The sequence below is a fragment of the Leptonychotes weddellii genome, chromosome 5, assembly GCF_054177405.1.
Source record: "Leptonychotes weddellii isolate Sample4059 chromosome 5, ASM5417740v2, whole genome shotgun sequence".
NCBI lineage: Eukaryota > Metazoa > Chordata > Mammalia > Carnivora > Phocidae > Leptonychotes > Leptonychotes weddellii.
In genome coordinates this window covers 27,381,422-27,409,400 of record NC_138373.1, presented here as the reverse complement: position 1 = coordinate 27,409,400, position 27,979 = coordinate 27,381,422, and the positions used below count along the sequence as shown (strand labels likewise).

General features: G+C 51.3%; 1 protein-coding gene across 1 annotated transcript in view; it reads right to left on the bottom strand.

The window, feature by feature from the left end:
* APOLTP (apolipoprotein lipid transfer particle homolog) overlaps positions 1 to 27,979 on the bottom strand; it is a 137,885-nt gene that overhangs the window by 16,235 nt on the left and 93,671 nt on the right. Inside the window, exons 37-44 of the mRNA XM_081818880.1 lie at positions 27,860 to 27,976; positions 25,852 to 26,045; positions 16,633 to 16,941; positions 15,652 to 15,881; positions 15,393 to 15,554; positions 14,422 to 14,499; positions 3,625 to 3,832; positions 676 to 842 (exon numbers count right to left, since the gene is read on the bottom strand). Of these exons, the coding sequence (XP_081675006.1) occupies positions 676 to 842; positions 3,625 to 3,832; positions 14,422 to 14,499; positions 15,393 to 15,554; positions 15,652 to 15,881; positions 16,633 to 16,941; positions 25,852 to 26,045; positions 27,860 to 27,976 (1,465 nt within the window). The remainder of the gene's footprint in view (positions 1 to 675; positions 843 to 3,624; positions 3,833 to 14,421; positions 14,500 to 15,392; positions 15,555 to 15,651; positions 15,882 to 16,632; positions 16,942 to 25,851; positions 26,046 to 27,859; positions 27,977 to 27,979) is intronic.

The window sequence follows — 27,979 nt, the reverse complement described above, 5'->3', positions numbered from 1 at the left end:
TTGCTGCCTCCTTGCTACGTGACCTTGGGCCGGTGACACGCACGCTCGCGTGTGACCCGCAGACGGTGAAAAAGCATCTGCTTCACCAGGCACCACCCCGAGTGTGTTCACAGTGTGAACGCTCTCCATCCTCCCAAACCCCGTATTATCGGGACAGTTATCAGCCCCATTTCGTGAGCAGACTGAGGACGCGGAGAGGCTAAGGAATCTGCCTGAGGCCCCACAGACAGAGTCAGAGCTGGGATCTGGCGTCCAGAGCTGGGATTCGTAAGAGCTAGGCCGCCTGCCCCTCGCGGGGTGCTAGGAGGAGGAACTGAATCAGGGCACAGAAAGCCCCCAGGTCGGCACTGAGCACGGAGCAGGGGCTCCACCAACTAAGGCTGGGCTTTGGCCCGAGTGGACGAGCAGGAGGGCAGCGAGCACGCAGGGCGGGGAGCTGGAACCCGGGCCGTGCCCACAGCCCGCGGCCGGGACTACAGAGATGGCTCGGCAGACGCTGCGGACAGCTGTTAGCATCACCAACAGCCTCTACAAACTGTAAAGTGCCCGAGAGACACAGCGCAAGAGCATCTGTCCGTCATGCATAGTAGGTCCCCGGCATGCTGGGGAACTGGATGGAGTGGACGGAATTAGCGGGGAGCCCAGCCTGGCCTGGGGGGCCCACCCACTCCTCACCTGGCTGGTCAAGGGCAGGCCCAGCCTCTGGAGAGCAGGGGCCGTGTGGCTGGCGTTCACCACCAGCTCCAGGGAGCCGTTTGTCGGCCAGGACACCAGGCCTGCCACGTCCACGCTGACGCCACCATCCCCTCCGTGGAGGGCCACGCTGGCCCGGGTCTGGGTCTCTAGGGGCAGAGAAGGGCAGAGGCTGCTGGGGACTCGGTTCACCTCCCTGTGCATGTGGGATCAATGCCAGGCAAGGCGTTCCCTTCTCTGAGCCCCTGGGACTTCAGTGGTCAGGCGGCGCCGTCCCCCTCGATGATCCTGGCCTGGCCACCTCCTCTTCCCAGGGTTGCTGCTGAGGTGACACCTCTGAGTGCCCACCTCAAGTACCTCCCGACCCTTCCTTCTCCCTCCCTGGGGACGGTCAGCCCCGTGAGGGCAGGGCCTTTAGTCTGTTCCCTGCTGTGTTCCCAGCACTTGGCACAGCTCCGGACACACCGCAGGGAGTGAGGAAACGGATGAATGAATACTTCTCTCCAGGTTTATCAAACATCCGAACAGTATCAAATGATACTGACCTGCAGCCCACCTGGCCCAGGCTGGAGGTTCACCACCCATCCCGCCCACCGGGGAACCTCCAGGGCCCTGCCGCCCAGCCGACCACACCTCCACGTGGCAGACAGGTAAAAACCCTCCAGGAAAGGTGATTCTAGGAGCTTTGTTCTTCTTATTTTTGGACTTAAATCCCCCTTGCTACAGTAGGAAATAGTTCTCCAGGGTAAAGAGGTGAAGCCTAGCCTGTGTCAGAGGCCAGGTTCCCTGGGGTGGGGGGGGGCGGGGAGGAGGGGTACAGCTCACAGCTCCGGACTGTTACACCTGGCCCAGCACCATCACCTGCCATTTGGGCCCATCGGGGCGGGTGGTGGTCTAAGACTCGATTTCCTCATCAATAAAGAGGGCACAGCCTGCCCACCTTGAGTGACGTTGCCAAGGTGAACAGAGATAACACATCTGCGAACACCTGCCCATCGGGCATACACATCCCAGGAAATGTTCTCTTTCCTTCCCTGAGCAGTGTTCAACCACATACACCTGCTGTGCGTGGGGCCCGAGGAGGAGGGGACACACATTGAAGGGGCCCCCCAGTCTCCATGCCTGGGGATGTTTCAGACTGTCAGGGACACCAAGAATGTTGGAAAGGGACACTAAGAAAATGCCCCCCAAGGGGCTGGGACAGCCAACCGTGGGCAGCAGTGTGGAAGTGAGACATCTCCCTGGCTGCAGGTGACCACACCAGACCTCTCAGGGCCAGGAACTGGGTCATCCTTTACCCACCCATCATTTACCCATCATGTCCCCAATAAGCCCTTCCTCAGAGCAGTCTGTAAAGTCAGTCCCCCTGGCTGATCCAGGTTCCCACTCAGCCCTCAGGGGGCTGAAGGCCAAGGATGGAAAAGTTTGAGGCCAGGAGATGATCCAAGTGACAAGGGATTCCCCCAGAGGTCCTGATCTCTGCATTCTACACAAGGGTCAGAGGGTGCCTCTGGAGTCATACTGCCTGGATTCAGGTCCTGATCTCATCGTTCAATGGCTCTGTGGCCTGGGACAAGTGACTCAACCTCTCTGAGCTTCCATTCCTCCCCTGCAGAATGGGGACAGTTACTAACCCCTACCTCATAGATTCATGAATTCATTCAACAGATGTTTAATTGAATACCTACTATACTCCACTCTGCAAACAGGCAAAAATCATCCCTGTCCTTGTGGAGTGTACATTCTAGTGTGGGGTGGGCAGAAGACAGGTAATGAGAAATGGAGGTACCGAGTAAGTAAAGTCACATTATGTGTTAGAGCAACCAAGCCAGGAACAGGGATGGGGGGAGCCCAAGGGGTGTGGGGGTACCAATAAATAGGGTGGGAGGGGAAGGCCTCACTGAGAAGACGACGTTTGAAAAATATCTGAAGGTGGCAAGGGATTAAGGCAAGCAGATGTACAGGGGAACAGCCTGTGCAAAGGTCCTGAGGCAGGAGCCAGCCTGATGTGTTTGAAGACTAGCAAGGAGTGAAATAAGCAGGGGCTAGAAGATGGGGTCAGAGAACTGAGGGTGTGGATCCCGGGATCCTGAGGGCTCAGAAGTCCCACTACGGGCTTTGACCTTCCCTTGGTGTGAATGGATGGCTGAGCAGATTCACTGAGCTCCTGTGTATGGAGAGCTTGCCTGGTATGCAGTAAGCCCTCCATCAACCCCGGCTCTCATTACCTTCCCGCTCCATTAGAGGTTAAACTGTTTATCCCTAAAAATTATGTTGAAGCCATAACCGCTAGTTCCTATGAATGTGACCTTATTTGGAAATGGGGTCCCTGCAGAGATCAGGTTGAGATGCGGCCTTGCTGAAGTAGGGAGGGCCCTAATCCAATGACTGGGGACCTTATAAGAAGAGAAGACGGGGGCGCCTGGGTGGCTCAGTTGGTTAAGCGACTGCCTTCGGCTCAGGTCATGATCCTGGAGTCCCGGGATCGAGTCCCGCATCGGGCTCCCTGCTCGGCAGGGAGTCTGCTTCTCCCTCTGACCCTCCCCCCTCTCATGTACTCCCTCTCTCTCATTCGCTCTCTCTCAAATAAAAATAAATAAAATCTTAAAAAAAAAGAAGAGAAGACGGACAGACACAGAGGCAGAGATCAGAGGGATGCGGCCACAAGCCGAGGATCAGCTGGGGCCTCCGGGAGCTGGAAGAGGCAAGGAAGGATTCTCCCCATAGAGTCTTCGGCAGGAGCATGGCCCTGCAGACACCCGGCCTCCAGGACTGTTAGAGATTATACATCTTCGGCAAGCCTAGGCAAGGAATACAGGCTGCCCCGGGAATCAGGCCTTCAAGGGCAAGGATGTTCCGAGACTGGTGAGCAGGCTCCGGGGTGGGGGGAGCTAGCCCTCCGGTCCGGGGGCCGTGCCCTGGGTGCCTTACCATGTGTCTGCAGCTTGGCGCTCAGGCGGGCCTTGCCCGGGAGCCCGGCCTGCAACAGGCTCACGCTGTTGTGCTCACTCCAGGCAGCGAGCTGCAGGTGCCCAGCACGGCGATAACAGCTCACGGAGTAGTTCAGGGAGGTGGGCCCTGCCGAGATGCGTCCAGAATGCTCAAAGCTGGAGCCGCCGCTGGGAACGTCCACAGAAGCCTGGAATGACACGCGGACAGACCCATAGTGCTGCGGTGGGGGGGCGGGGGGGAGCCAAGACCCTGTTGCAGGAGCCAGTTTAAGGAAGAACAAGGTTACATGCGCTGTGTTGCTGGGTGGGGCGTGCTGGCCCCAGAGTGGCTGCCTATAGCTATGGGGTTTCCATCTGGGGTGGGGAGAAAGTTCTGGAATGAGAGAAGGGTGGCACACCGTTGTGAATGGACTAAGCGCCCTGGAACTTTAAACACTTTAAAATACTTAAAATGGTAATTCTTCTATGTATTATACCACAATAAAAAAGTTGGCAAAATATACGTAACTTTGGAAGATTTTCTTTTCTTTTTTTTTTTTTTAAAGATTTTATTTATTTATTTGAGAGAGAGAGAATGAGAGAGAGCACAAGAGGGGGAGGGTCAGAGGGAGAAGCAGACCCCCTGCCGAGCAGGGAGCCTGATGCGGGACTCGATCCCGGGACTCCAGGATCATGACCTGAGCCGAAGGCAGTCGCTTAACCAACTGAGCCACCCAGGCGCCCCCTTTGGAAGATTTTCGACAGGGCATGAGCTCTCTAAGTCCCCTGGCAGCCCACCCAACCCATTTCAGCTCTCCGCCTGGCCCCCGAAGGCTTTGCGTTTGCGACCTCTGCACCCCATCCGGGCACGTGGCATAAAGCCCCCCGCTGCGTGACGTCAGCCACTTTGTAAAAGCAGGAAGAGTTGCCCCAGCCTTCAGTGATGCTGGCTGAGCACCTACTACGTGCCGGGCCCAGTTCTGCACCTAGAGATGCAGTCCTGCACGAAACACAGGCATGCGGAGCCCGTGCAGCCCAGACGCCGGCTGTGGGAGACGAGACCAGGACGAGGCAGAAGGCATCGTGGGCCCGGTGATGGGAAGATGATGGAAAAGAGAAAGCGATCAGGGAGGGTGTGAGATTTTAAGAAATACCCAGGCGTAGGTATATACGTCTCTGTCCCCAGTTCCTGCTCATACTTGGTCTGTGATCCCTGTTCCCGACACAGAGCTCCCACCCTTGCGAGCTCCCCAGTGAGTGGGGGAGAGGAGCATCTTACACGGAGCTCCTAAATCCCTTAGAATTTCCTGGGCGAGACAAGCGCCTTTTGTTCTACTGAGGTGACTCTCGGTGGGCTCCCCAGAAAGACCAAGCCCTGGTGAGAAATTGGAGCCTTCAGCCCCGGCCCCCATCCTCAGGGAGGGGAGGAGGGGCTGCAGAGTGAGTTAACGATCCATCATGCTCATGGGATGAAGCCTCCATGAAAATCCCTCAACTGTGAGGCTCCGGGGCTCTGGGGTGGGCTGAACACATCCACGTGCAGGGAAGGGGGCGCCGGCAAATTGGTTGTGGGTGGGTTGGCGGGGGTAGTCCCCATCCAGCTGGTCCCAGAAGTGCTCTGAGTGGCAGAGGAGAAACAAGGGCATCTTTACAGAGGGTCCCAGGGGGTGAGCTCAGAGAGGGGACAGGACCAGATCTCTGCACGAGGCTTTCTGGGGCCAGGCTGGTGTCTGAGGAACTCAAATGGATGTGGAGGGGCTCTGGGTAGAGACCCAAGGAGGCAGGGGTGGAAGGCGGGGGCCCAGCTAGGTGGCTGGACCCCAGGTGTGACCTCAGGTGGCCTGGAGCAGGTGACAAAGCTGGAGGTGGGGAGAAGGGGTCGGGCTCCAGGTTCATCTGGGAGGGTGCACCAGCAGCATCTGCGGAAGGCGGGGTCTGGTGTGTGTGAGTGAAACAGGGATGGAGGACGACACCGAGGGTTTTGCCTGCGCTGCTGGGGGGGATGAGGGGAAACGGGAGGGGCAAGGGGCGGGGTTGGGCAAGCCAGGTGCCCACCAGGCCCCAAGTGGGGATACACAAGCAGATGGATCTGCAGATCTGGGGCCCAGGGGAGGGAGCAATGGGGAGCTTCACTGAATGGATGGTACCCAAGTGAGCCACTGGTGCAGCCCGTCCAGGGAGAGAGTGTGTGGAGGTGGCTAAAAAGGGAGTCGAGGACAAGCACTGGGTCCGCAGGGAGGCTTTGGAAAAGGAGAATGTGCAACCATCCCAGGGGCGTGGTTGGGCTAGGGAAAGGAGCGAAAGGAGCGTTATCCCCAGTTTCCAGAGGAGGAGACTGAGGCTCCGAGGAGGTCTGAACCTTATTCCACCACCCCCTTGACTCCACCATCCTTCCAAGAATGTTTGTTGAATGCATGCATGCATGCACACACGGATTTCCATTACCACTGGCGCTCGCCGAGGCTGACCTGCAGGCCCAGCTTGTCCTCCACCCACAGCGTCCGCAGCACGGGGATGTTGTGCTCGAGGGTGTAGTCCAGGGAGATGTGCTCTGGCTGCTGAGTGAACATCAGCTCCTCGGACACCTGCTGGCGTGGACGACTGAGACCCGGGCCTTGGGCTGGGCTGTCCCCACAACCCCCAAGACCCCCCAGCTCCCAGAGGCCCCACTCGTAGAACTGCACACCTGTTTGCTGTCCAGTGCGACCCGCAGGGAGCGTCTGTAGCCGGGTCCATGGCTCTCGGTGGCCAGTTCCAGCAGCACCCGGGCAGGGAGGCCCGAGGGGCTGGGCTGGGCCGGGCCATGTGTGAGCAACATCTCCACCTCCTGCTGGCTCTGCAGAGCAGTAAGAGAAACAAAAACTCAGTGCCTGGGAGGTGGCCAGGCTTGCCCACAGAGGGGAACATAAACCGCTCAGAATTAAATCAAGCCTCCTGTCTCCCCCTTCCTGTTGCCGACTGCACCGTAGAAAAACAGGAGAATTTCCAGCAAATGCAGTGAGTGCATTTGGGATGCCTGACAGAAAGTAAGCGGCAAGCACAAAATTCACTGGGGAGGAGCCCAGGAAAAGAACCTCAGAAAGAAAGTCTTCGGTGAGGTACAGGGAGGGACCCACAGAATGTTTGAGAAGGACACGCCTTGCAGGTTGGGTTGCAGCAGGAAGGAAAAACACCTGGCCTCCAGACAAATAAAAACTCCCGAGACATTCAGATGATGCTCACAGAATGACGTGCAGAATGACTTGCAAGGTTGCTCCACACACTTAAGTGATGGTTAGTGACTCTCCCAGGGAGCTCTGGGAAGGCCAGCGAGTTCACATGAAATCAAGCAGGCAGAACTGAACCTACACACACCCTCTGATCTAGCGATTCCACTCGGTGCGTGTTCATTCAAACACATGCAAGCGTGCTTGAGGCAGCGCTATTTGTAAGAGGCAAAAACCGGACACTTACATCCCTAAGAATTGAAAGCAGGGTCTTGAGAAGGTATCTGCATGACCGTGCTCATAGAAGCGCTACTCACAATAGCAACCTGAGCATCGGCTGACGGATGATGGTATTACTCAGCCTTAAGAAGGAAGGACATTCTGACACCTGCTACAACATGGATGAACTTTGAGGACATGACACTCAGCGAAAGAAGCCAGTCACAAAAAGATCCTGTGTGATTTCACCTGTAGGAGGTACCTTGAGTAGTCAAACCCAAAGAGACAGAAAGTAGAAGGGGGGTTGCCAGGGGCTGGGGGGAGCAGGGAATGGGGAGTTACTGTGTCATGGGGATAGAGTTTCAGTTTTGCAATGTGAAGAGAGTCCCAGAGATGGATGGTGGGGAGGGTTGCACAAGAACGTGAATATTCAGAAGACTAATGAACTCTATACTTACAGATAGTTAAGACGGTAATTTAAAAAAAAATTTTTTTAGGTATTTATTTGTCAGAGAGAGAGCGCACAAGCAGGGGGAGTGGGAGAGGGAGAAGCAGGCTTCCCGCTGAGCAGGGAGCCCGATGCGGGGCTCGATCCCAAGACCTGATCATGACCCGAGCCGAAGGCAGACACTTAACTGATGGAGCCACCCAGGCATCCCGAGATGGTAAATTTTATATTTTACCACAATAAAAATTTTTTTTTTAAGATTTTTTAAATTTATTTATTTGAGACAGAGAGAATGAGAGAGACAGAGAGCACACGAGAGGGGGGAGGGTCAGAGGGAGAAGCAGGCTCCCTGCTGAGCAGGGAGCCCGATGCGGGACTCGATCCCGGGACTCCAGGATCATGACCTGAGCCGAAGGCAGTCGCTTAACCGACTGAGCCACCCAGGCGCCCCACAATAAAAATTTTTAAAACAAAATAAAAACAGGTACATGATTAATTCATAAGATGTACAGTAAAAGGATGACACCACCCAAAAGCTAATTGGTAGAACAGACAGATGATTTATAATATACGCGCACTGTGGAATACTATACAGCAATGAGGTACGTTTGGCAACAAGCCATGCAACCTCACAAACATAATGGGTTGTTGTTTTAAGATGTGCTTCTTTATTTGAGGGGAGGAAGGAGGAGGAGAGTGAGAGAAAGTCTTAAGCAGACTCCACGCTGAGCGCAGAGCCCGACGCGAGGCTTGATCTCACCATCCCGAGATCACGACCTGAGCTGAAACCAAGTCAGAGGCTTAACCGGCTGAGCCCCCCAGGCGCCCCACACAGTGTGTTTAATTTTAATTTGTGTTTAATAAATTTGTGTTTAATTAATGTTTGACAAGAGAAGGGAGCTGTGAAAAGGAACACGCTGTGTGCTTCTACGGACGTGACAGTCAAGAACGTGCGTGCGTGGGGACTCCTGGGCCTGGCTGGTGAGTGGAAGGGGGCCAGAGGGGGGCTTCTAGGGTTCTGGTCACATTCCGTGCTTTGAGGTAGGTGGTGTTTGGTTTGCGCAAATTTCACCAAGCTGAGCATTTTTCATCTCTGCACCCTCCTTAATAGTATTTATGTTGCACTTCGATAAAACTTTTTTTTTTAAGCAAACAAGCAAGAGAAAAGCGGGGGACCGAGGGGCTTCTTCTTGGAAGCCTCATTCTCCACGTATGGGTCCTGAGGCTCCCATCTCCCGGGGCCTCTTTGGAGCTAGGAGTGCCTGGTGCTTCTCCTCGGGCCTCAGCACCCCTTCCCTGGCCGCCCCAAGCACCCCGACGCCCGTGCCCTCACCTCTGTAGCCTTGAGGATGAGCAGCCCTTGCAGTGTACTGTTGTCGACGGCGACCAGAACCCAGGTGTCCGCAGCCACAGAGTTCACGGCCACGGTCCCGGAGCTGTTGACTCGGCCTGGGACCCCCAGGGCCTGGAGGGGTTTAAAGAGACACGAAAGCAGGGCTCTTGACCAGGACAGGGTTCAAAGTGGGCATCAGGGGTCCCATGGCCTCTCCCTTGAACTGTCCACCCAACGGGGCATGAATGTCTTTCTAGGAGAGGGTTTGTGACTTTGATCACGTTCTCAAAGTGCCCGAGGGCCCCCTGTTGGTAGCTCTCCGCTATTTCCTGAACTTCCCCTCCTGCCTCCCCGCCCTCCCCGAATCCCCAGGGATCCGATTTTGGCAGCCAGGAGAACCCGGTCTTGTGAACCAACCTGCCCAAGAGTCTCAAAACCAGGGGAGCTGGAAATCCTCCCCCTTCTCGGCTCTCCCCCTCCCTGGGCAAACCCAGACATCTGCTCCCAACACACACAGGAACCCTCCAGAAAACTGACAGCAAGGCTGGTACACAGAGCATCTTTTGGCTCCTCACCTTAGCGCCTGGCAGAAGGAGCACCCTGCTCCCCCACCCCCTCTCTCAAACCCCTATACCCCAACTTCCACCCAGTCCTCTCTCTCAGCCTCTACAAAGGATCCTGAATCTGAGTGCCCTCCCACCTCATGTGCTTTTCATAAAACAGGAGTCCGCGAACGATGGCCCACGGGCCAAATCCAGCCCACCACCTGCTGTGATAAAGCTTTATTGGAACACAGTCACGCCCATTTGTGTATATATTGTTTATATGGTGTTTCGGGCTATAACCACGGGGCTGAGTAGTTACAACAGGGCTGCACAGTCTGCAAAGCTGAAGATATTTACTCTCTGGACTTTTAGAGAAATGGTTTGCTGACCCTGGTCCTAGCAAACGCCCTTGCCTCTCTGGCTCTGCCTCAGGGCCTTTGCACTGGCCCTGCCTAGAAGGCTCTTTCCCTAGATTTCCACACGGCTCCTCCTTCCTCTCCTTCAAGTCTCTGCTCAAACGTCATCTTGTCTCTAGGGACAATCTTGACCGACTTATAAAAAATTGCAGTATCTGTCCTGTCGTTCATCCCCCATTCCTACTTTCTGCCTCCCCGTAGTCCTTATCACTAGGTAGTAGAGTCTGCCCTTCACTGATGTATGCCGGGGATTGCCTGTCTCCCCCAGGCAGGCATTTACCTCTGCTTGGTTCATGGCTGTATTTCCAGGGCACAGAGTGGGCTCAATAAGTATTTGATGAGTCCCTTCTTCTGGGGTTCAGTCAATCCCCCTTGTTTCACCACTGGTTGAAAAGAAGGCCCCTGCCCTGCCCCCTCGAGACCCTGAGGCCCACTCCCCCCCGACACCGAAGTGCCACCTACCTGCAGGGCCTCGCAGGAGCTCTGGGCGAGCACCTGCCACTGTAGCCCACGGTCCAGGTGCAGCTCACCACTGCCCTGCAGCTCACAGGCCCCCACCTGTAGCTCCAGACCCAGCCGGTGCCCGGCCTCCCACCCAAGCTGGACAGTCAGCAAGGCCTCCGGGGGGACGGCCCGCAATGCGGGCAGCGCGTGACTTAGCTTCACTTGGAGTGTGGCCTCGGACTGGTGCATGGCCGCCGCCAAGGTCAGAGAGGCGGTCTGGCCGGCCCATGCGAGGGCCCCGGATGCCTCTGCTTCCCCACCTGCGGCCTGCAGGGAGCCAATGAGCTCTGTCCCTGCTGGGAGGCCCAGGCCCTGCCAGACCAGAGGGGGTTCAGAGAGAGGTCCCAGGTCAGGAGCGAACCCGATTCTCCATCAGCCACCCTCTAATCCCTCCAGCCCCCAGCCCCCCAATCTGTGCTTCCCTTGCTCCCCCCACCCCATGCAGATAACAACAAAACAGCAGTAATCACAAAACACAGCTATCCAGTGTAGAAACTCAGTACCCCCACAGCCTTATGCTAAGTGCTCTGCAGGAACCACCTCTCTGCAGCCTGTTCCCAGCCCTGAGCTGGGTAGTCACTGTCCCCATGTGACAGATGGGGATACTGAGGCTCAAAGAGGCAAAGCGCATGCCCAGGGTACCAGGGGGTACCAGCAGAGCTGAGGTCTGTACCTGATCTATCTGTGCCTCTAATCTAGGCCGTCCAATAGGATAGTCGCTAACGACGTGGGGCTGTTTCCATTTAAATTAAAAGGAAGTAAAAGGAGAAACTCAGTTTCTCCGTTGCACTGGTGAGCACCATGCTCAGTAGCTACATGTGGTTACTGGCTACTGTCCTGGACGCAAAGGAAGAACTTTCCTTCATCCTAGAGCTCGAGTCGGTGGGCCTCCCATGATGCTTTACGCTCTCACGGCTCAGTCGGGTCATTTAATAGCAGCAGGCATCTGCGAGTGCTCGGGATGCGGAGGGGACCAGACCCCATCCCTACCCCCAGGAAGCTCCATCGGGAGGGGGAGAGACAAGGGGACAGGCAAGGTGGCCTGTCCCCCAGATGAAGATGCCCGTCCTGTCTGACTCAATGTCCCCCTTTCTTGAGACTTGGGTTCCCCTCCCCCAAACATCACAGGACACTTCTCAGACCATCTCTTGGTCCGGATAAAGCCCAGGCTGTGGTCTCATAACCAACACGTGCCTGTCCCCACCCTCAGAAGAGGTGAGTGCCCCTCATTGCCTTTCTGCACTCAGAATTTCCCTGAAAAGACAAATTCATAAATTCCAAGTCTGTGGTCCTTCTGTTGCACAGCGCTGAGTGACCCTTCTCTCTCTTGGCCTCGATCTTCCCGTCTGCCAAACGGGAATACGAGACTAGAGAGGAACCGAGTGTTGGAGAGAGGATCTGGGAAATAGCGACTGGGGTCTTGGGAAGCGCCTGGAGGAGGGAGCCAGCCAGGCCCAGGCCGCACACTGCCAGGCGCTCTGGAGGCCCCTCCGGCTGCCCTGTTGGCCGCCATACCCACCTCCAGCAGCGGGCAGCCAGGCTCGCTGGCCAGTGTCCATGCGCTCTGGTTCCCAGCGCGTTGCTCCAGCATGCCCCGCAGCCGGCATGGCCCCAGCTGGACGGCCAGGGAGCTGCGGGCGGCAGGGCGGGGCTGGATGGCCAGGCTGATGGCGCTGCTGGGTGGCAGGCCCAGGCGGCCCAGCGGGGGCAGGGAGTGGGCCAGGCGCCCGATGACCGAGGTCTGGGGCCCACAGGTGCGGGCCAACTGCAGGTGGGCATCCCCACGGTCACTGCGGAGGCCCGTGGCCAGACTGACGTCGCAGGGGCCCCAGCTCAGGCTGCCCTCGGAGTGCAGGGCCTGCGGAATGCCTGTCACCTGGAATATGGAGAAGTGGCTGGATTTAAGGGCAGCTTCAGAAGCCAAGGTCGGGGAGCTGGGGACGGGCCTGGCTGGGAAGAGGGTGGTGTCACCCTATGGCCTCAGCTCCACTGGCACCTCCCTCTGCGAAGTGGCCGATACCCTGGGTACCCCACTGACAGTCGTGGGCTCCAGTTCTGGCTCCAACACTGACTCTATCTTTCTGAACCTGAAACCTCAGTTTATCCATCTGGGAAATGGGGGTTGATCACAGCAACCTGTTACTGGGAGATGTCAATGAGCTAATACTTGGGACTTGCTGGCCAGAGCCAGGCACCAGAAAGCACCGGCTATTGGAAATTCAGCATCGATATCAACGATCGTTGGTTGGAGGGCAGAGAGCCTAAGTAACTTGTCCCACGGGGGCTGACGACACGCCCCGCATGGAGGCACTGACCCAAGATGGGAACGAGAGGGGAGGGATGGGGTTAATTCCACTCTGATCTCCCAACTTCCCTGGGCCCCAGACCCTGGGACTAGGGACACAAGCAGCCCCTTCCTAGAAGGGGTGAGGATTTGGGGAGCATGTCTGAGAAGCCTCAGCATACAGTGCTCACAAAAGTCAGCTGTTACTTCTTAATGTTCTCCTGATTACTCCCAGACCCTGAATCCTGGGGGCAGGATTAGCAAGATCAGGAGAAAAGAATCAGCTTGAGCCCCAGAAAGGAAGACAACCAGGGGGGCCCCTCTGTGAAAAGGGAGAAAATTAAGTTTGGGTTCCATTTTTGGCTCAAAGCTTTGTAGTCAATGCATCCCCCAAAGTCAGGATGGAAGTTTCTCATGCTGAGTGCAGAGCTGGGTATACAGTAAGAAGTTAATAATATAGAGAGGGGCGGGAGCCCTGCCAGGCCCCTGCACTGCCGGGTGGGGAGGGGGCTTACCTCCAGCAGAGGACAGCGATTCACCAGGGACAGGGTCCAGTTGGTGTGAGTGGTGTTGACCTCAGCACCAATATCCCCACGAGCGGTCAGGGTGCACAGGCCCAGGGCCACCTCCAGCCTGGCCCTGGGGGGTTCATGCCCCCCCACAGACAGCTGGATGTGGTTGTCGGGGGCAACCCCCAGAGCCTGAAGGGGGGGCCATGCGTGCTGGAGGCTGGCATCCAGATGGGTATGGCGGTGGCCGCAGGCTGTGTGAACGTGGGCCCGGGCGAACGTGTCCCCAGAAGATACCTGAGCCACCAGGCTGGCCGTGCGGGTGTGGACCAGGAGGGAGCCATTCAAGGACAACACAGCCAGATTCTGCCCCCGAGAAAGGCACGGTGAGGCCGAGCAGGTGTCCCTACAACACCCCACCACGTAGTGGTTCACTCTCTACCTGGCCTGGGTGGTCAAGGGAACCCCCAACCGCTGGGCCACCCACAAACCCAGTGAACAAGCTCTAGTCCTGCCCATGTGCTTCTCTCTGAAGAGCTGAAAATGGCGACAAGTCACGTGTCCTCTCAGAGCATTTCAGGGTCCCTGATGTCCCCCTCCCCATAGGCCTGGATTTGCTGAGCTGCTCTAGAACTGAGGAACGCCTTGATTTCTAGCTCTTTCCCAGCATTCCAGACCACAGCTATCTGAGGGAAGGGCTATCCATTCACCGCTCCCGTCCCAACCCTTCTCCAGTTACTCTTTCTAGCAACCCCCTCCCCCAAGTGTGTGCCATGCTTGCAGCTGCCAATTCCATGTGCCCTGACTCTTCAATTTCATGGAGCGGGGGGAGGCAGCCCCTCTGTCCAGCCCGTTGAAACCTTTTCAGTCCTGACCCTCCTATTCTCTTAGTTAACTCTCCCACCATTTAGGCCCCAGTGTGACCCAGCTCCTGTGGGGGACGCTAGCACACGGCCAGGCTAGGATGGCAGGCCTCAGGAGCAGAACACCTCTGTCCTCCTCCTCCAGGCAGTCCTCTGGGCTACATCCCCCTCCACTGCCATCAGGCCACAGAGCTCAGCCAGGCCAGGCCTGCAACCAGCTGCCCACTCAGTTGCCTGCAGAGCAGCACTGACAAGGTCTGCAGGCAGCCCTGTGGTTGCCCCATGTCTAGTGCACCCCGGGTCCAGGAGCCACAGGACCTGCCAGAGCTCAGGGAGGTCTCCCTGTCACGATCTGCCTGTGATAGAGAGGAACCACTGTTCACTTGTGCCCCAGCCCAGGAGAGCTTGGAGCTACCTACACTGGACCACCATCTGCCACCACTGTCCCGCCTGTAACAGAGACCCATGTACCTCGAGAGGCTGCCTGGCGAAGTCCCCCCAGCACAGCCCTGACAGCTGGGCAGGCGAGGCGTCTCTAACACAGCTGACCTGCGGAGACCAGCAGGGCGGGGAGGGGGACCTGCTGACGGCCACTGTGGGGAACGTAGCCACGGGAGGCCTCTTCCCCCAACCTAGAGCCCACATGGAGCGCCCACAGCCGGCTCAACCCCACCTCCCTTTGTGGAAAATAACCCCCCAAAGAGAAGTCCAGACGCCCAAGCGCTAACCCACAGCATCCTCATCAAACCGAGGGAACCAGAGCTCATGTCCTCACGGGGCCTGCGTGTGCCAGGTTCTCACTGGTTCTAGGAACTGTTAGCAGTCGCTTTTTGCAGATTAGGACACTGAGGCACAGAAAGAGTAAGCACCTTGCCCGAAGTCACGCAACCGGTCAGTGAGGCAGTAGCCTGGCTGCAGCACGCGGGGTGCCCGAATCGCTCGGCCCACCTCCCACACACTGCGGAGGGTGCGGCCGGCCGAGCGCCCGCGCACACGGGGCTTCCTGCTTTTCATTCTGGAGACTAGCGCAAGAGTCAGCTGCGCTCGCCCTTCCTTCTGCAGTGTTGGAAGTTCCTCCAGGGGAGGTACCCAGAGGACGAGCGGACAGCCAGGGTGTGGGCAGTTTTAACTTTACTAGGTGGGGGGGTGATAGGACAGGTGGAGGAGAAGACGAATGGACAGAAGAAAGAGGACGAGATACAGGCAGGATGGCAAGGATGGAAGGGACGGTGAATGGAAGGAAGAGTGGGAAGTTGGGAGGGAAGATGGGGGCTCAGGGGAGGGGCCAACGTGGCAGGGGAGGGGCCAGGCTGGGTGGGAGGGGTCTAGCCCGGCCGGGTGGCAGGGGCGCAGTGGCAGGAGCCACTGGGTGGGGTGACCCCCACCCGCGAAGTTGGAGAGACAGAGGCAGCTGGGGTGCACTCGCGGGGTGGGTCACTCACCCGGAGCCGCGCGGGCACGGTGCCCAGCAGCGCCGAGAGGCCGTGGTGCAGCTCCAGGGCCAGCCCGTGGTGGCCGCGCTGTCGCCTCGCCTCCAGGGCCACGCGGAGCTGCTCGCTGTCCACGCTCGCCGTCAGCCCGGCCGCCACGCGGTGTCCCGTGCTCTGGGCAGAAGCGAAGCTGTGGGTGTCCCTCGGACCCGCTACTCCCCCTGCCCCGCCCCGGGGCCCCGTGCCCAGCCTCCCACCCACCACCCCCTACCTGGAAGTGACCTTGGCTGTCCACGGAGAAGGGGAGGCCCCAGCGCCTGAGGCTGGGCACCGTGTGGGCCAGGCTGGCGCGGAGCCTGCTGCCCGGGGCGCCGGGGGCCGGGCCGTCTAGGCCGAGGGCAGCGTCCAGCTGACCCCACGCACTCCGCAGTGCTAGGCTCGCGGAGAGGTTGGAAGCCCCGTGGGTGTGTGACAAGAGCATCTCTGCCTCCGAGGGGAGTCCTGGGAGCAAAGGGAACCACAGAGATGGCTGAGCCCAGTCTGCACTCCACGGGAGCCCTAAGCGGGCAGGGGGTGGGTGGCTGTGAGCCCACCTTCTCTCTGCAGGGTCGGCAGGCCTTGAGGCAAACTCCGGCCTCTCAGGTCCCACTTCCCCCAATATACCTGAGCAAAGCATATGAAAGTGTCAACATGAAACCATTTCCGATCCTTAGCAGTGATGATTTCACCAGGTACCACACTCACGAGTGAGAAGGTCAGGTGTCCCCTTCTCATTTCTAAGCCCCCCAGGGACAGGGACTGGCTCTCACAGAGCAGGAGGGGAATGGGGCGGGGGGCGGGGGTCTGATCTTTCGCTCTCCCCTAGCTGCTGCACCTTTGGGCCCCGCCAGGCCTTACTGAAATGTCCCCAAGAAGCTGGGTGTCCTATTTCCTATCTGTGGTACAGTAGCATATCGTGGAGGCCCCACTAGACCAGCTTCCAAGACTGAGAAGCTGGAGGGGAGGTGGTGTGGTGGGGGGCCCTGGGGGAGGGGGTGGCAGCAGGGGCTCTCTGCCACTGGGTTTGGAAGCATGTCAATACTCAGGAACTACGACTATCTCTGTATTGTGTGTTCTGGATGAACACACACACACCGGCAGGGGAAGGAAACAGAGCTGGAAGCTGGAGGCTCCTTTCTCTCCCCCCTCCCTTGGCTTCAGGAACTGGGGGCCCTTGGGGAGGAAGGCATGCGGCCCTGTCCGCCCCTCCTACCTGCCTCACTCAAGGTGCTGATGTTGTGGCTCAGGCTGGCTGAGAGCTGGCCGTGCCCAGGGCCCCAGGTGCAGACCCCGCTCACAGCCAGGCTGGCCGTGTGGGCTCGGAGGCGGGCCTGGCCCCCGAGGCTCCCTGGCTGGGCCTGCAGTCGCCCTCTCAGCCAAAGCTCTCTTGGCAAGGCCTGGCTGCTCTTCTGGGGAAGGATGCCGGTCACACTGTGCATGCTGGTGCTGTTCCCTGCCTTCTCATGCTTGTCCCGCAGGAGGAAGCCCAGCACAGCTGAGTCAGCAGTGATCCTGATGGTTCCTGCAGAGGATGGCAGAGAAGGTGTCCAGAGCAGGGGGTCAGCCCAGGGGACTGGGCTGCTCTGGGCAGGAGGGAAAAGGATTCTAGGGTAGGAAGCTCCTAGATCCATGATGTAATTCTAACTCTTGTCAGGGTGTGGGGCACATCTGGGAAATGGACCAAATTAAACCAGCTCCCTCCTGGGATGCTCTGAGGACCAAGCAAGCTAATTCACAAACAAAAGGGCTTGGGGCGGGGTGGGGGGCAGGGGGGAAGCAGCATGCCTAACAAGGGGTGTCCGTTAATACCGGTGCTCAATTCCTGCTCAAGAGAGTCACAGACCATAGTGATAGAATGGCCCCATTATACAGATAACAAAACTGAGACCCAGGAAGACTTGAGGGATCCAACCTGGAATTCTAGGGACAGAAATATTGCTCAGAGGTCTCATCCATCCAGAGAAGAAGATTCTACACATTTGGGCGAATCCATGCCCATATATAACTCACGCAATAGGGAAATTCTCGCTCATATCAGAACCATTTCAATCTCCTGCCCTGACCAGTTTCTTTCAGAGCCTCGGTGTGGTCCAACTGCCCTTATACCTCCCCTCCTATCATTCAAGGTTGGACTCGTGGGTTACCACCTCCATGAAGGAGGCCCTTGTGCACCCCTGGGCTGCTTTAAACCCCCTTGTTCTGTGCTTCCAGACAAAGAACTCATGCAAATCTCAATCACAGAGTACAGAGCACTTTCCACACCGATAGAGTTTCTCGCAGAACCTTGCGATCATCTTTTTACAAATTCCTTACATTGTAGGGCCCTATGTCACCATATCCTCTAAGATACTAACCAGTTAATCATGGATAACCAGAGTAAGATTTCACTAGACTATTAAGAAGCGAAAATGATAGGGCGCCTGGGTGGCTCAGTCGGTGAAGTGTCTGCCTTCGGCTCAGGTCATGATCCCAGAGTCCTGGGATCGAGCCCCGCATCGGGCTCCCTGCTCAGCGGGAAGCCTGCTTCTCCCTCCCCCACTCCCCCTGCTTGTGTTCCCTCTCTCGCTGTGTCTCTCTCTGTCAAATAAATAAATAAAATCTTTAAAAAAAAAAAAGAAGCAAAAATGAAATATTGTTGGATGGGACAACATAGAGTCTAGGAATAGACCCTAGACTCATGGTTGATTGATATTTGACAAAGGTACAAAGATAATTCAGCAGAGAAAGGATGGTCTTTGTAATAAATGTGCTGAAATGATTGAAAATCCACAAGTAAAAAAGTGAACTTGATCGGGCGCCTGGGTGGCTCAGTCGTTAAGCGTCTGCCTTCGGCTCAGGTCATGATCCCAGGGTCCTGGGATCGAGTCCCATATCGGGCTCCCTGCTCGGCAGGAAGCCTGCTTCTCGCTCTCCCACTCCCCCTGCTTGTGTTCCTGCTCTCGCTATCTCTCTGTCAAATAAATAAATAAAATCTTTAAAAAAAAAATGAACTTGATCTTTACGCGATCATACATCCAAATTAATTCAAAATTAACCACAAGCCCAAATTTCAAAACGTAAAACCATAAAACTTCCAAGACGTGGCCTCAGATTTAGTAAATAGAGATGTCTTATATGACGGCAAAAGCGTTATTCATTAAAAAAATAATCAATTGGACTTGATCAAAATTTAAAAGCTCTGCTGTTCAAAAGACTCCAGTGAAAGAATATAAAGCCACAGATTGGGAGAAGGTATTTTCAAAACACACATCTTACACAGGACTTGTGTAAATAATTCCCAAATTCAGTTTGGGAATTCAAGAAAACAACTCAAGTTCTTAAGTGGGGAAATGTTTGAAGAGACACTTTGCTCAGGAAAATTTAAAAGTAGTATATAAGCCTCTGAAAAGATGTTCAATATAATTAGTCCTGAGGAAAACACAAATTTAAACCAAAATGGGATTCAATTATAAATCACAACTGAAAACCCCGAAATCAAAAATCGACAACACCAATTGTTAGCAAGGATGCAGCGCAACAAGGATTCTCACCACGCTGGTGGGAATGTGAAATGGTCTGGCAGTTTCCTATAGATTTCAACATATATTTGCTGTACAATCCCGCAATCCCGCTCCTAGGTATTTACTCAAGAGAAATGAAATCATAGACTCCCACAAAAACCTGTAGGCTAATCATTATAGCAGCTTTATTCATAACTGGAAAATACTGAAAACCACCCAAATGTCCTTCAACTGTGAGTGGATAATTTGCAGTATCTCCACACCACGGAATACTACTCAGCAATAAAAAGGAATAAACTATGGGTATGTGTCACAACTTGGATGCGTGTCGACCACATTATGTTGGGCAAAAGATACCACACTCAAAAGTTTACATACTGTATGTTCCCATTGATGTCACATTATAGAAAAGCCAAAACTATGGGGATGGCCAACAGCTCAGTGGTTGCCAGGGATGAGAGTGGGAGAGAGACTGACTACAGTGGGTGGCAAGAAGAGACTTTGGGGGGAGATGATACAGATGGAACTGTATCAAGACCGTGTTGGTAGCTACACAACTGTATGAGTTTATCAGAACATAAAGGGTTTTTTCCTATATGTAAATTACACTCCAAGAAACTATACCTCAATCATTGCCTTCAAAAATGAAGTAATATGTGTTAAGTGTTAAAGGATGAAAGAGAGACCATCAGTGTAACTCAAAGTAAAGTTGACAAGAAGAGTTCTCTGTGACATTTTTTTATTTGAATGGGCTTACATTTTTTTTTTTAGAGTTTTTATTTTTTATTTGACAGAGAGAGAGAGTAGAGCAGGGGGAGTGGCAGGCAGAGGGAGAGGGAAAAGTAGGCTCCCTGCTCGTGGGGCTCAATCCCAGAAGCCCGGGATCATGACCTGAGCCAAAGACAGACGCTTAACCATCTGAGCCACCCAGGCGCCCCAGGTTTAATTTTTTCAAACCTTTGTTATTTTATCATGAAATTTGGTTTGGGCACATTTTAGCCAATTTGGGAGTAGGAGGGTTGGTGCTAATGTTACTACCAGACCAGAGAATGGCATCCACCTCTTGGGGGAAGAGCAGAGTCTTTAGGTTCTGAAACACTGGGCCCTGGACAGATGTCCAGCTAGGGTGCTGGGGTCAAGGATGCGTGGGCAAAGGGTCCCTTTTTGTGTAATCCTGGCTTTGGGAACATTGTTAATGTTTCACATAATCAAAAAACAAATACATAAAATCAGTAAGGATAGGGGAAAACTTAAAAATGGAATACAAACAGAAACCAGTGAATCCAACTGTATTTCAAATGATTAACAGAATCACATGGGAGTGGGTAGGGGGATTAATCCTAACGAACTTTTGAACACAGTGTTTGGATTTATGCCTTCAACAACTACTTGGATGAATCTCAACCACATTACATTCAGGCCAAAGACAAAAGGAACTCTAATCAAATACTGAATTCTAGTTAATAAAGTTTACTTTCATAGAGGTACAGACTAGTAACTCTGAAACTACTTTCTATGTATTCTTGGGCTGAACAAATAAGTAAACATGTTATGGATAATCAGAGCCAGGTTTCTTTCTGTTGGGGAAGGGAATAAAAAATATGAAAATGGAAAACAGTGAGAATGAGCTTTTTGAGGATAGACTGAAACTGAGGACATCAGTGTGAACTAATGGTTTTAAACTTATCTATCTGTAGACAGATATAGAAGAGTGTGTGTGTGCGTGTGTGTGTGTGTGTACGCTTCCATTTTCTAGATCCATCCATTGAGAAGGCCCGGGACTGATAGTCCAGTAGGAATAAACATACCTAGCACCCAGATCTTAGTTTCTACATACTATTTTGCACTGAAAGGAACCAAGGATCCTTGAGAAATGGATTATTTCACATCACAGAAAATATGAAATGAGACTGAAACATCTTTTTGGTCATAAAGGAAGGAAGTGGTCAGAGAATATAGGAACATGTCAAAAAGACATGGGAGGAGTTCCATTTCTATTAATGGTGGGGGAGCTTAACTGGACCAATGCTCCCAAGATGGTAACTGTAAACTCTAGGCAAAATTAATAAACAACTATCTGAAGTGATAGGAGAGTGACCACAAATAGGCAGACCCTGGACTGGAGTTAACACTTGGAGGAAATGACCAGTGCTAAATGATTTGCATGTGTTTACTCTTTTTTGGTGCCATGAAGGTAGACAACATTCAGACAGCAATCTGTAGTCTAACTGATGCAAGAGTCTGAGAACAGAGTTCAAAGTAACAACAACAAATGGAAAGTAAAGTGGGGAATTCTGGAGAAAGACACCCAGGGGAAACCCTAAATTCTACTTATAAACTCTGTTCAAATCTTTGCTGATCCCTGAACTTCACAAGGGTGGAACAGACTCCAAGCAGTCCAGCAAAAATAAGACAACTGATTTCAGCTGCATCCTCCCAGAGAGGAGAGAGTTTGGATTCTGAGCCTAGCTGCCAGCTAAAATAAGAGAAAAACCAGAAACAGCAAACAAACAGAAACACTGTTTAGAGAAATAAAAAAGAATTGAGAGTCTCTACATTATTCAGAATGTCCAGAATACAATCTCAAATTCCTAGACGTACAAAGAAACAGGACAAGGATTTTAGCAGACAAGGATTTTACAACAGTTCTTATAACTATGCTCAAGAACATAAGGAAAATATTCTTGTATTGAATGAACAGATAGGAAATCCCAGTTCTAAAATGGAAATCATTTTTGAAAAACCCTGATGGTACTCAGCATCAGGGAAATACAAATCAAAACCACAATGAGATATCACCTCACACCTGTCAGAATGGCTAAAATTAACAAGTCAGGAAACAAGAGATGTTGGCGAGGATGCAGAGAATGAGGAAACCTCTTACACTGTTGGTGGGAATGCAAGCTGATGCAGTCACTCTGGAATACAGTATGGAGATTCCTCAAAAAGTTAAAAATAGAGCTACTCTATGGCCCAGAAATTGCACTACTAGGTATTTACCCCAAAGATACAAATGTAGTGATCTGAAGGGGCACCTGCACCCCAGTGTTTATAGCAGCAATGTCCACAATAGGCAAACTATGGAAAGAGCCCCGAAGTCCAACAACAGATGGATAAAGAAGATGTGGTATATATATACAATGGAATACTGCTCATCCATCAAAAAAATGAAATCTTGCCATTTGCAATGAAATAGATGGAACTAGAGGATATTATGCTAAGTGAAATAAGTCAATCAGAGAAAGACAATTATTATATGATTTCACTGATATGTGGAATTTAAGAAACAAAACAGAGAAGCGTAGGGGAAGGGAGGGAAAAATAAAACAAGATGAAATGAGAGAGGGAAACAGACCATTAGAGACTCTTAATCATAGGAAACAAACTGAGGGTTGCTGAAGGAATGGGGGATATATGGGTGATGGACATTAAGGAGGGCACTGGGTGTTATAGAAGACTGATGAGTCACTGAACTCTACCTCTGAAACTAATAATACACTATATGTTAATTAATTGAATTTAAATAAAGTTTAAAAAAAAAGAAAAACCCTGATGGAGATTCTAGAACAAAAAATACAAAATCTGAGATTAAAAAAAAAAAAAAAAAGGACTGAATAGTCCAAAAATTTTTATTGGGTGGTATTTGGAGAAGACAGAAGAAAAAGTGGGTGAGCTGGAAGACAAATCAATAGACATCTGAAGAAAGAAAAAGACAAAAAACATCAAGGGAACTTCAGAGACCTGTGGAACAGTATCAAAAGTTCTAAAACTTATCAACTGGAAATCCCAAGCAGGAGAGGAAAGAGAAAATGGGACAGAAAAAATATCTCAAGAAATAATTTTCACAAAGTGAAAATTTTCTAAATGTGTTAAGATATATGCACATACAAAATACCCTTTGAGAGTGAAGGCAAACATAACATTTTCAGACAAATCAAAATGAAGGGGATTCACTGATAGTTAGCCTGCCTGCCAAGAAATGCTAAAGGTGGTTCTTTAAAATGACAGGAAATGATACCAGAAAAAAGTTTTGATCTTTAGGAAAGAAGGAAGAACATCAAAAATGATGAATATGTATGCAAAAATATAAAAGACCACTTTATTCCTCTTAACTGTTTTCAAATCAATATGACTAAAGCAAAAATTATTATAGTGTATGTAGATCTAACACAGAGGGCAACTATAGCAGAAAGGATGGGGGGATGAAAGTCTAGGTTCTTACAATTAATGTGAAATGCTTCAATACAAATGCTAAGTAGAACATTAAATAATTTCAAGGAACAGAAGCTTAAGGAGCAATAGATAAATTAAAACTGAGTTCTAATTTTTTCATTGATCCAAAAGCAGGCAAGAAAAGAAGACTAGAGGAACAAAAAATATATTGGGAAAACAGAAAATAGAAAAATAGATGTAAATCCAATTATATCTATAATTACACTAAACATCAATCAACTAACTAGTATAATTAAAAGGCAGAGATTGTCAGACTAGACATAAAAGCAAAATCCAACTATATGTGGTCTACAAGAAATTTAAATATAAAGAAACAGATATGTTTGAAGAAAAAAGGTGGCAAAATACACACAATGTAAATGCCAATAAAAAAGCAAGAGTAGCTACATTAATATCAGACAAAACAGACTCCAAAGACTCATATAAGACACAGCACATTTCACAATAATTGGGTTGATTCATCAAGAAAGTGTAACAATCATAAATGCTCATATACCTAATACCAGCTTGTCAACATACATGAAGCAAAAATGGACAGAATGAAAGGAAGAAATAGAGACATCCACAATCACAGCTGGAGAGGTTAATACCCCTCTCTCATTAACTACTACAATTACAAGACAAAAAGAAAATCACTAAGGATATATATCAGGACAGCACAACCAAACACTTGACCTAACTGACCTTTATAGAACATTACACCCAACAACAGCAGAATACAAATTCTTTTTCAATGCATAACATATGTTCACAGATAGACTATATACTGGCTTGTAAAACAAGTCACAACAAAATTTAAAAGACTGACCCTCTGACCACAATGAGAATAAATATCAAGAAGCTATCTAGAAAATTTTCAAATATTTGGAAATTAAGCAATATACTTCTAAATAACCCATGGGTCAAAGAAGAAATCACAAGAGAAATCCAAAAATATTTCAAAATAAATAGTAATGGAAATAACACGACATCCAAATTTGTGGGAAGCAGTTCACAGAATACTGAGAGGCAAATATACAGTTTTATATGCTTATATTAGGAAAGAAAAAAGGTCTAAAAATCAACGGCTTGAAGGTCCACTTTAATAAACTAGAGTAAATCCAAATTAAGGGTAAGAAAGGAAATAACAGAGATAAGAGCTGGAACCAAAGAAATTGGAAAGAGACAACTAGAGAGAAAACAAAACCCAATGCTGGCTGACAAGATCAATAAAACTGATGAAATCCTAACTAGACCAAAGGAACAGAGAGAAGCACAAAGTAACAACTATCAGGAAGGAGAGCAGGCCAGCACTATAGATCCCATATACATTAAAAGGATATAACAGATATAATGAACAACTTTATGCCAATAAATTTGACAACTTAGTTGAAATGAACAAATACCCTGAAAAGTTTAACTTACGAACTGACACATGATGAAATAGAAAACCTCAATACCTCTATATCAATGCACGTTCCAAAAAACTTTTCCACAAAGAGCACTCCAGGTGGCTTTGCGGGTAGAGTCCATCAGACACTTAAGGGAACATGAGCACCAATCTTACACAAACTCTTGGAAAATAAAAGAGGAGGAAATGCTCTTCAACCTGTTTTTTGAGGTCAAAATATGAAGGAAAAAAAAAAAAACAGGGGAGAAATCCAGCAGACACTGTGTTAATCAAGTGATCAAAGCTAATATCACCAATACTGGGATGTACTGACCTCAGGTACCTCTGAATTTGATGGTGCCTTACTACTTTGGCTTCCTTGAAAGTAGTCATGAGGAAGCATGAGACCAACCCCCAAATAAGGGATGGTCTACAAAATGACTGCCCCGTACTCTTCAAAAAGTAAATATCATGAAAGGGAAAGAAATACTCTCAATTTTCTGATTTTGATAGCTGCACTGTAGAATGTAGGAAAATATCTTTTATTTTATTTTTAAAGATTTTATTTCTTTACTTGACAGAGAGAGAGAGAGCATGAGCCAGGGGAGCGGCAGAGGGAGAGGGAGAAGCAGGCTCCCCGCTGAGTGGACAGCCAGACTCAAGGCTCGACCCCTGAGATCATGACCTGAGCTGAAGCCAGATGCTTAAGCGACTGAGCCACCCAGGCACCCCGAGAGTTATCTTTATTTTTAAGAAATAAATACTGCACTATTTAGGGGTGAAGAACTATCATGTCTGCAACTTAGGAAAACACAGTTCAGGAATAAAATGTATTTTCATACACAAATAAAAATAGTACATACACACATATATGTGTATATATAGAGACAGAAAGAGATAAGGAAGAAGAATGATAAAGCAATGGGGTAAAATGTCAGTAAGTGATGGAGCTGGGCCCATGGGATTCTTTGTAAAGTTCTTGCTACTTTTCTCTAAGTCTGAAATTACGTCAGAATTAAAAGTATTAGAAAAAATATGCTTGGGAAACACTGCCTCTAACTCTTCCTCCTGGGTTTTTCCAATATCCATTAGTACATTAAAGGCTCTGACAAGTCTTGCATAAGAAGCCGGTTTGGTGTTTTGTTAGAAGATTCACTTTGTCAGAACGGGTATTTGTTTCTGACAAAGAGGTATCATCAATGTGTGAGATACTGAAACAGACTATCAGTGGACTTGAAACCATGCAGGATTTAATCTACTCTGTGGTTCCACAGAAAATGCTTGCCCAAGAACCCCACTGCCCCTGCCCTGTGGTGTTCCCCAGGCTCACCCTCTCTGAGTGTCTCCTTCTGCTTCAGCATGCCCTTGAGGGTCAGGAGGCGGGGCACAGCTGTCCAACAAGCCACCGTGTGCTGGACTTGGCACTGCAGGGTCAGGACCTGGCCTCCCCTCTTCTCCATGGAAGCCTTGAGGAGAAGCTGTGCTGTGTTCTGGTCCACCAGCACCTTATAAAACAGCCAAACCCTAGGAAGGAACGTGATGGGGATAAGGTACAAACTTATCCCCACAGACAGGAGGTGGGTCCCTGAACCCCACTGTCCAGACCCATCATAGGACTGCTTTTACTGGCTCTCAGCCCACAGGGATGCAGTGTAATAGGGGTTAAGATCATGGGCTTTGGGGTCAGCCAAACTTGGGTTTGAATCCCAGTGCTGCTACTCACTAACTGTGGCCTTGGACAAGGACATAAGCTCTCTGAGCCCTAGTTTCTTCTTCTGTAAAGTGGGGGATAAAACAGAACCACTGATTGAGTGGATATTGCTGATAAGTTATCAATGCATCATATGATGATGAGCGATGAGAAAATAAAGAGCTTCAACAAGGCTGGTATTAAACGTCCTGGAGAATTGGGGAAGAGGACATGGTCCCTATCATCCACCCAGATGTTCTTCATAGGACACCATGGGAGACACCTCCCTTGAGGATCAACACCAGAAACAAGATCAGCCATGCCTTCTTTGGTGCATACTCACACAGGTGTGAGTGTGTATGTGTTTCCCCATAGCCTTTGAAAATAACGCCACTGGTTGGTTTCTCTTTTTTCATTGACTACTAGGAGCCTCAGAGCCAAATTTTAAGCTGAGCTTTAAAAAATGTACAGGACCTCATGACATGCATTTTGTTTCCTAAAGCCACTTTGAGCACCTTCCTATTTTCCCCATTTTTCTTTTCCCTTCACGCTCATTTCCTCATGTGTTTTGAAAAATCTAGAACAAAAGTTGGCAACCTATACATCTGTGGGCCAAAATCAGCCCACTGCCTGTTTTGTAAATAAAGTTTTATTGAGACAGCCACGCCCATTCACGTGCATGTCATCTCAGGTGTCTCTGGGCTACAACAGCAGAGTCGTTGCCACCGAGACTGTATGGCCCATGGATTCAAAAATACTTACAAACTGGCCCTTTGCCTGAAAGGTTGTCAATTCCTGACCTAGAACAATACAGGTTTTTATAATCTGCCTCAAACCCTTGAAAGAATGGAGACAATGCTGGACATTTGGACAGATGGATGAATCCGTGGATGGACAGCTCTAGGTGGTAATTCTGGGGACAGGGTTATCTAGAACCATACCCAGAGCCTTGGGTCTCCTCAAATTCACAAAAGCCAATGCTGGGACTCCGCGGGAAACAGGGCACTAACATTCAAGGGAGATCTGACCTGTGCCAGAATGAGTCATACTCCGAGGGCCAGTGACAATGGCAGCTAGGCAGTGAACATCCTCGCTGGCCAGGCCCTGGTGGGGCATGCACGTGTGCTGCTCCAGGAACCCGAGGACAACCCCAAGAAGCAGGGGGAGAGACTCAGGCACAGGAGGGCACAGTGGCTGGCCCAAAGTCCCAGAGGCTGAGCTGGGGTTTGAACCCGGGCAGCTGGCTCCATGGCCCAGGACCCTGATGGCCATATCGTAGGGGATAAACCCCCATGTGAAGATACAGTCCGAGGTGAAGGACTGTACCAACTTACTCCCCGTGACTATCTCTAGAGACTCCTGTTTTATGCTTTATACTTTATTGTCATCTTTCAAGTCATCTACAACGAATGCAGTCATTACTAAGAAAGAAAAGAAAAAAGAATGACGAGGAAAACTGAATGCCTCCTTCTTCCTTTCCCTCAATGGCTTAAAATCAAGAACGGCCAGAGTAGGGGTGATTTAGACCTGGTCCCCGAGTCTTGGAAAAGGGCACCTCTCTGAACGAAGATTTCCCATCTCCCAGGACACGAGCCCTCTGCCCTTGGAGGCCCTTCCCCCGCCCCGCACAGCCCCTGGGGACCCTCACCTGGCTGGGGCCACCTTGCTGGACAGCTGCAGCTGAATGGCCAGGGGGGCGCTGAGGACTGCTTGGTGGAGGAGGACGCTCATGTCCCAGCCCCGGCTGCGTCTCTGGGTGTCCTGGCTG